Here is a 9,658-nt window from a genome sequence, read left to right on the forward strand (position 1 = left end):
TTTGACTTAATGAGAATTTATTTCATTTACTATAGTCCTTATCTTCTGTCATCTGTTTTTTCAGCCTTTTTCTTTGCCTTATTTTTTTATAGTAGAATACATGTTCTTTAATTTTCAAACAAGTATCTCTGTATCTACTAATTTTACATATCTGTTTCTTTAGGTCTCCTGTTATTACTACCGAGACTTACCAAACTATAGAGGTGTCATCTCATAATCTTATTCCTGTGTGCATCGATGTTTTACATTCTCAGTTATATAATTTACTGCCTCATTACTGTTGCCATCTTTACAGTTCTTTGTGTTGCAATCTTGTTTACCCCTTTAGTTTTTCTTAAGTTGTAGATGAAACCAGACATCTTTTGAAAACCAATCTTAACTGCTTTTTAAATCATCATTAGATTTTGTCATCATAAAAGTTTTATCACATGACTGTATGCGTTCTTCCGACATTCTGCTTTGAAATTTTTGTTTAAGTTAATATTTGTCACTATCATTTTAGTAGCATTTTCTACTTTATATCAGTCTCTTCAGAAATGTTTTTAGATTTCATACTTCAGAGTAAGCATCTTTCCTTTGTCCCCATAGCAAAGTGTCCTGGGGCTTGCCCATAGATGCTGTTCAGTGGGATATCTGCAATCTGCCATTGAGAACCGGTTCTGTGGACATTATTGTAACAGACATGCCATTTGGAAAAAGGTGGGACTTGGCTTTTAAAAGATTAGTTTTACCTTCACTTGTTAAACTAGTACTGAATTTGTCTTCTAAATCTGTTCATTTCTTTGAACTTATTCTATTCACTTAAGAATTATGAAATGATAAAACAAATTATATGATAGATTCACCCAATTTGTTTCTTCTGAGAACTCATGAAGTAACTACATTTTGATCTGACTGTCACAGGTTAATCCACTTCCTGGCCCATTGTTGAATTACAGGATACTATACAAAGGTTGAGGAAAACTTGGTTCTATTTCTCAGGATAAATGTTTTCTCATCATTGGTTTGGTTTAGATGTTTATTTTACTCATTAAGAGAACTACTAGAGGTGTCAAAAAAATTTTGTAGCCAGTTCATCTGATTCATTATTTCTGAGCAGTTTACTAAATCTGATCACTCATTTCATTGGCATATACAAGTGAAGCTGTGGCTTCTAAAGGACAACTGTTTTGGCTTGAGAATTTTCTTACTGTAATGAGTTTTTCACTTCTCATTTCATGTAGTCCTAGTTGTTTATCTGTTAAGTGTTTGATTCACTGGACCTTCTTTTATAGGATGGGCTCCAAAAAGAGAAACTGGAACCTTTATCCAGCTTGCCTACGGGAGATGAGCCGCGTCTGTAGACCAGGGACAGGCCGAGCTGTGCTACTTACTCAGGACAAGAAATGCTTTACCAAGGTGCTGTAAATTAGCCCCAGGACTCACCCTGTGGCAGCTGTAGGATCTTTTAATTTAAACTTAGGGATATTAGTTTGAGTAGGATTTGTTTGCTCTTCCCCCCCAGTTTCTTGCAACAAGACCTCTGGTTGGTCTATAAGCAGACCAACTAATTACTTCTGTGCTTTTTGTGTATACACAGGCATTATCCGGAATGGGACATGTTTGGCGGAAGGTGCATACCGTCTGGGTGAACATAGGGGGTCTTCATGCAGCAGTTTATCTTCTGAAACGTACACCTCAAGCTTTTGTTCATCCTGTAGAACAAAATGGCGAAAGAACTCCTTGGTGATGCAAAGAATAGAGATGGTTTTTGGTATTTGTGCCTCTTGACACTGGGAATGTCAGCATGTAGTATTTGGTTTGAGAGAAAAATAGCGTTAATAAAATTGCAGATTAAATTGGTCGAAAGCTCTTCACCTTAATTAGCAAAAGGAATTGAAAGTCTTAAGCAGAGCTTTGGAGCTTTTTTGAAGGAGTAGCTAGGCAATTACTACTGAAAATGCTTTCAAGATCCAAAGGCTACTAAAATGCTCCGGGATTTGAATTTCGAGTATTTCTTTTCAGGCTTCATAGCAGTTCCTATTTTCCATTGTACAGGTAAAAAGCTACCCTGGCTTAATGGAAAAGAAAAGAACATAATCAGAACATTTTGGGCCACACTGCATTGCCTATGCAGCTTTGCTCTTTAGTTTTTTGAGTTGGCTTTACCTCACCTTTAAAAAAATGAAGCATTTACATTTTGTGAAATAGTGTTGGCCCCATGATAAGATGAAATCTCACAAGACCAACTGGAAAGTTTACCATCTGCCTTACAAATTAAAATATGCATGTTATTGAAATCAATACATGAAAATAGAGGACTAGGACTGATTAAAGGAATGGCAGATATTTTACTGTTAGCAGTATAGGACATTGCTGTTGTAAACAGCAAATACACTGATGGGACCAACAAGCCAAACTTAATTTTTCTATCAGCACAGAAAGTCACATATTAACCTGCCAAAAGTATTTTTGTTTTTAAAATGACTGCAGACACACTGATGTATCTTTGAATTAAAAACTTTATGAGAATACTATTTTCTCTTGGATCTGTATTCATATTTAGCTGTTTTTCCAGTTGCAGAAAACTGAGACAGTAGAAAATAAAAAGAACATTAAGTCCTTGTGACAGTGGTGCTTGCCTGGGACAAAGAGTGGTTGGGTACATGTGGGATTCTTTATAGTATTCAGAGTTTATTTGGGAGTTTCTGGCTGCATTCAGCCTAGATTTTCAGTGTCCTGTTAGTAATATATTAGTACTACTCATTCCCTTCTTAAATAGCTCATGTTCAGACACAGCACTTCTTTCTTTTGAAAGAGTTCACACTAGCAGCATAGCCAACAGCCCTAGTAGTCTGGTTTCTCTCTGATCTACTACCCCATACTTCAGAATGAATTAGAAATGAGACATTTATAAGGGGTGTGTATCCTAGACTGGTTTTTACTATCAGAATGCACAGTTACACTATTTTGGGTTCAACATAAAACAATCTTTCACATCTAATACACCATTTTAACGTCTGTTGGTCAGTAATCTGCAGAACTGGGAAAGTACAAGGGCCATATCTCTTGTCACCACTGTTTACCATGTGCCTGACATAGTACCTACCAGCGTGGGCATAGTTGCTAATAAATATTTTTGCATGTTGGCCTAATTTTTAATTGTAACAAACTTGGGTTTGAGCCATCATAGCTTTAGTTCTATGAAATACCACTGTAAAAACATGACAAGACTAATTTTAAGATGATGCACATATGCAGTGTACACTCTCTACCACTTTGCTATCTTCCTCCCATTAGGTTTTTTAATATGGTGACAGAACAGGAAATGGGCTGAAGACTGAAGAACTGGGATGGAGCTATACATGATGCAATCACCAAGTAGTTATGTGACCTTGAACCAGGCCTCCTGTACCATGGGAATGTGAAAAGGGAAGGGAATCTGAACACAAAATGACTTAAGTTATGAACCAGACATTCTGTTATTGTAAGAGTCCATAAACTTGAGGGAAACAAAAAATAAAAGATTTCATAAGTTTAATGGAAGTATGACGGTTATCTCCTAAGGACTGACAATGTCTAGGGCTAGAAAGAGAAACATTTGTTGAAATGTTCCTTTTAAAATAGTAGGAAGACTTTCAGGAAACTGCCAAAACTGTAGGTTCTGGTATATCCATGTTAGATATGGCTCAGGTCTCCACTGCATGGGCCCAAAGCTGAAGATTGAAAAAACAGTATTTTTAAAAGGTCTGTAAAATACCAACAAGTCCAGTAAAGCTTATGAGTGTTTAATATTAGTGAGTTAAGCATAAAGATAGATATCCTTATGTTCAACACAGCTTTTCCCAAGTTTAGGTGAGGTGTTTTGTGGGAATTTCAGGGGATATGGTGAAAGTTTTGTACCTTGGTACATTTCTTTTCTCTTTTTTAAAGCTCAGAGGAAACAGGTCTCTCCTGCACCAAATTTTAAGAATGTACATACAGGGCACCTAGGTGGCTCAGTTGGTTGAGTGTCCGACTTGACTTCAGCTCAGGTCATGATACTACGGTCATGGGATCCAACCTCCACATGAGCATAGAGGTGGGTTAAGATTCTCTCTAGTGTCCAACTTCAGCTCAAGTCATGATCTCATGGTTTATGCTGAGCCCTGCATTGGGCTCCTTGTTGTCAGTGCAGAACCAGCTTTGCATCTTCTGTCTCCCTCCCCCTGCCCCTCTGCTGGTGATGGTTCTCTTTCCCAAAAATAAACTAAAAAAAAAAAAAAAGATGCACTCTATATTTTCACAGAAGTAACTTTATTTTCGACAGTGATGCTGTTTTATATTATTGCAACTCATTTACATGTCTGCCTTAATAGAAGGCACTGGATTTTTATCTTCACATTCAATTGGTTGAGATGTTAACTTATTTGCAACTTTTTTTTCATTTCATGTATTGGTCGTTTGGAAATTATGGTTTACTGAGTTACATAAATCTCCCAAGCCCTGGTCCGGTTTATAATATCTACAAATCATATTTATATCACCACTTAGCTCATTAAAAAAAAAAAAAACACCCAAAAGTTCCTTTAATCATTAGGAAGATGAGAAGCTCCTGATAGTGGGTATAAGTTTTCCCAAATTCTAATTTTCACTTCAGAGTTTGAGTTTATCACTGACGAGTGCTGCCAACTGTTTTCTTTGAAAGGTACTTCTTTACACTTAAAAAAAAAGTGTCTGCCAGGGGCATCTGGGTGGCTCAGTCGGTTAGGCCTCTGACTTCAGCTCAGGCCACCATCTCACGCTCTGAGTTCGAGCCCCGCATCAGGCTCTTCGCTGACAGCTCAGAGCCTGGAGCCTGTTTCAGATTCTGTGTCTCCCTCTCTCTCTGACCCTCCCCCATTCATACTCTGTCTGTGTCTCAAAAATAAATAAATGTTAAAAAAAATTTAAAAAATGTCGGCCAGACAGCCAACTCTGACAGTCATTGAAGTAAAAATGCTGTGAAAAGAAAATCACTAATTCAGCCTGCAGGTCAATCACATGACCGCTTTTTTGTAAGACAACCACTGTACTTTAAACAAGAAGCTGGAGTCCTATATGCAAACTTTGTATTTCAGTACTCATACTAAGACAGGGAAGGAGGCAAACCATGAGACTCTTAAATACTGAGAACTGAGGGTTGATGGGTGGTACGGGAGAGGGGAAAGTGGGTGATGGGCATTGAGGAGGGCACCTATTGGGATGAGCCCTGGGTGTTGTATGGAAACCAATTTGACAATAAATCACATATTAAAAAAAAAGTAAAGTTCCATACTCAAGACCCAGGTTTCACAAAATAATTTTACTGTTTTCACAGGAAAACTGAAACTGCCGCCACCCCTTCCCCTTCCAATGCATGGCAGTCAATACTATAGTTTGATGCCACTGCCTTGATTAATGCCGAGATGCAGGCAGCTTGACCAACTTTTGCTTTTTCACTGTTAGTGAAAATATCAGGATAAACCAGAGGATTTTAAAGAGTTGTTAAAGGGATGCCTGGCTGGCTCAGTCAATAGAGGATACAAGTTTTCATCTCAGGGTTTGTGAGCTCGAGCCCCACACTGGTGTAGAGATTACTAAATAAAATAAATAAAATAATTAAATTACTCAACACGTCAGCTGGTTCAGGACATGTTGGGTTTGTTGCCAAGCTTTGATAGAATAGTCTCTGACTAGCTGATGCAAGACAAATACATGCAAAATAACAAGCCCAGCCATGTTTGTCAGGCTTAAATATACTTCTACAGGCGAGGTATTAACCCAGACTTCAAGTCTGCAACACGGTGTTTAACATGACCAGGTACTGTTGAAAAAAATGGCACTGCCGTGATTTTTACTTTTCAACCAGCAGACAATCAGGAATGTCAACTGTGTATATGGCTCTTTGTAAAGTTTCTCAGCTATTGTGCAATGTTTCTCCAGCCCATGTAATACAGTAATTCATCCTTTAAGGTATTTCTGTCACTTTTTTTTAGTTTCTTTGCAGTTGATTCTTCCTATGAGAACTCTGCAATATATTACTGTTTAATCTTTTTCCATTTTTAGACATAGATGATGGGTGTGGGTTGAACAAGTAGTCTTACAATTTTTTAAACCCAGTAACCCATTCTTTTTTCAACGTTTTTGTTTTTTTTTTTTAATTTATTTTTGGGACAGAGAGAGACAGAGCATGAACGGGAGAGGGGCAGAGAGAGAGGGAGACACAGAATCGGAAACAGGCTCCAGGCTCCGAGCCATCAGCCCAGAGCCTGACGCGGGGCTCGAACTCATGGACTGCAAGATCGTGACCTGGCTGAAGTCGGACGCTTTACCGACTGCGCCACCCAGGTGCCCCGGTGACCCATTCTTTAAAAAATACAGGGGTGCTGGGTGACTCAGTCGGTTAAGCATCCGACTCTTCATCTTGGCTCAGGTCATCATCTTGCAGTTCGTGTAGGGCTCTGTGCTGACAGTGTGGAGCCTGCTTGGGATTCTCTTTCCCTCTGTGACACTCCCACACTTGCACACGTGCTCTCTCAAAAAAAAAAAAAATATATATATATATATATGTACATATAATTAGTTTTAGAATAAAGTTACTCTTAAAAAGTTGTATTTAGATATAAAAATTTAGGAGTTTTAAGGAAATATTTAAAACATTGCAGCAACAGAAAGTACTTACATTTATGCTTAGGCAAAACGAAAATTACAGGATTTCAAAATAACAATTGCACAATACTGGGGGTTGCTGGGATTGTAGAAGGTATAACCTAAAAACTAATTTCTAGAAATGTAAATATTCACACCCTAAATACACTGCCTTAAGAAATCCTAGATAATTCAATATATATAGCACCCTTTGATTAGTATCAGTGAGGTCATCACACATTGTATAACCCCTGCACACTTGTGAGAATGAGCTAAAAAGGTAAATAACATCATCTCAGTATTAGGAAAGTTTTGACCCTGAAGGCCTCTTTACGCAACAAGGACACAGCCGGAAAAAAGCACTGTCCTGTCCTCAAGGAGCAATCTAAAAAGGTGGGGGAAACCTCAAATCACACAATTAGTAACTTAATTATAATGGTCAGAAGTGCTGTGACAACATTCAAGTGAGAGACCCAATGTAGCAGAGCTGAGGGCACCAAGGTAGGCTTCCTTGAGAAGTGTGCTGAGACAGTTCTCAGCAATTGACATGGTCAGTTATTGAGTCCTTTCGCTTCTTTCCATTTTGATTGCCATCACTCTACACCAAATCACCCCATACCTCATGTCTGAACTACTGCAAAAGAACTTCAAATTTCTCCATCCCTGGAAGCCATCTGGTATCCTGTAGTCAGATTAATTTCCTAAAAGACTGTTTCCAATAGAGAAAGGTAGTACCATACACTGATAAGGAATACTAAGCAAATCAGACCAGTTTGAATCTAGAATCCCTGGCCCTTAACAGATTAAGGTTTTTCAACCTCAAGGAGTTCTAGTTTTCTACTCTGGAAGATGGGATTTTATGTATGAGGACCACACTAAATACACTGGCAGTTTAGCACACTATGTGTTACAGAAGTGGCATTCCATGATTATTCATTTTTTCTAACCCAACTATTTACATTAGCCTTTGCCTATAGCAGGCACTAGAACCATGTTGTCATTATTTATTATAGTAAATAGTTTGGGAAGAGATTTTTAACCAAAGGTCAGGAAAAAGAGGAAAGGTTATGAAGAATGTTGACTGATTTGACCAGAATCCATACCCTAGAGGTGGGGTTAGGTTAGTTGGCTAGTAAAATAATCAATTCTATAAACATAATCTGAAAATATGTTACTGCTGTCAACAGGAAGATCCAATATTAAACATGTTTAAAAAAAACCCAAAAACTAAAAAACAGGATGACTAAGTGCCAGGGCAAATTGGTAAAAATCGGTGTTAACTGTGAACTCTAGGCAAAAACCTGGAAAGCAAGATTATTAAATGTAATCATGACTATGAGATACAATCAAAGAGGCAGAAATAGCCTCTGTAATCACCAAGAAGGTATATACCATGATATCAGGATACTCAGGTTCAACCCTGGCTTGGATAAAATAATCCTCAATGTTTAATTCCATGCTACTAACAGCTCTCTAATAATCCAGTTTCTTACCCACTCCATCAAGAATGGGGAGTCATGGATAAGGAAAAAAAAGTCTTCTGAAATATGTCCTCCAGCATAAAGTAGTATGCCAGTAGGTAAAATAACAAAAAATTCCCAGCCTGCCAAAGTGCTCTACATAAGATTGGCCTAAAAATAGTCAAAGTAGTCTTATCCTTGTGATGCTGATCCCTATCAAATTCTGGATTAAGAGTTGCAAAGCATAATGATACCAAACCTCCTCTTTGCATAAAAAATACATGGCAGGAACATTATGTGGCTCAAATTTTGCCAATCTAAAAAAATGTAAAAAGCCTTTACAAAACCTTCTACTTTCTCAAAATAAGAAGTGTTCAATATACTTTGGTCCTAGAAGCATAAGAAACAATATGGCTTGGGGTCATATACGGTGGCTCAGTCAGTTGAGCATCCAACTCTTGATTTTGGCTCAGGTGGTGATCCCAGGGTTGTGGGATCAAGCCCCAAGCACTGCATCAGGCTTCGTGCTGAAAGTGGAGCCTAAGATTCTCTCTTCCTCTGCCCCTCTCTCCTGATCACATGCTCTGTAAAAAAACAAAAACAAAAAACACAGAACATGGCTCTATTACAAAAGGAGATAGATAGCTGGTTTATTAAAAAATAAAGCCAAAGGAAGTGAAGCACGGGAAGAGGATAAGTGCAATGGTTTATACAGGAAACCCAAGGAAGAGCTCAACAGTGGACAGATGCATTCAGAGACCATGATGCAGTAGTCCCTTCTATAAATAGAATGAGACTTGGGTTAAGTATGACCCTAAAATTTCTCCATAAAAGGAGACATGTGCCTGTGTTTTGTAGACTTTGCTATTATTTGAAAACCAATTTCACATATAAATTAATAAAACCAACATTTATTAAGTACCCAGCTCTGTGTTCAGTCATTGGGGAATCAAAAATAAGTCCCTGAGGAATGCACTTAGTGGGAAAACAGACAAGAAAGGCAATACTATGTTTTTTAAAAATGTATTTGGAATATTTAGTATCTGTTTCACAAAAAAAACACAATCTGACCTGCAAGTTTCCAAAATTTATTAAACATCAGTACTCATTGTCTCAACATGTTTTTCCATTCATTCAGTTTTTTGAAAGGGAAAAAAAAGTTGAAGGAAAAAATTACAAAGTAAAGAACACACAAAATATTAGAGGTCTCTGAAACTGTAACCATTTTTGTCAGATATATAGGTGTACTATAGCCCAGGGGCTGTATTTCCAGTGTGGTCCCTGAGTCTCCAATATCAGAAGCAAATAAGGAACTTGATACAGAATTCCAGTGCCTCCCACCTCTCTGCCTTAACTGGATTCAGAATCTTTGGGTATGGGACTGGAAGTCTGCACTGAACAGTAACTGGTGTGCACTGACCGGTTTTAAGATTCCCATCCTAAGGGTCTTATAAGTGTAAGAAATTTTAAGTAAAAAAATTGTCATTTACAACATGTTATATTAGCAGATAAATCAAATATTTTGGTGTTAGGATATATCTATTAATTTACACTTTATCAGGATGAAACTT

General features: G+C 37.7%; 1 protein-coding gene across 2 annotated transcripts in view; it reads left to right on the forward strand.

Moving 5' to 3' along the window:
- The window catches only part of THUMPD3 (THUMP domain containing 3), a 23,620-nt gene extending 20,497 nt beyond the window's left edge, over positions 1–3,123 (forward strand). For both annotated transcript variants that reach the window (XM_043588006.1, XM_043588007.1), the window contains exons 8-10: positions 589–699; positions 1,275–1,398; positions 1,580–3,123. In XM_043588006.1, coding sequence (XP_043443941.1) covers positions 589–699; positions 1,275–1,398; positions 1,580–1,729 — 385 coding nt within the window. In that variant the 3' untranslated portion in view covers positions 1,730–3,123. The remainder of the gene's footprint in view (positions 1–588; positions 700–1,274; positions 1,399–1,579) is intronic.
- The last annotated feature ends 6,535 nt before the right edge of the window (positions 3,124–9,658 follow it).

This window comes from Prionailurus bengalensis, chromosome A2 (genome assembly GCF_016509475.1).
Source record: "Prionailurus bengalensis isolate Pbe53 chromosome A2, Fcat_Pben_1.1_paternal_pri, whole genome shotgun sequence".
NCBI lineage: Eukaryota > Metazoa > Chordata > Mammalia > Carnivora > Felidae > Prionailurus > Prionailurus bengalensis.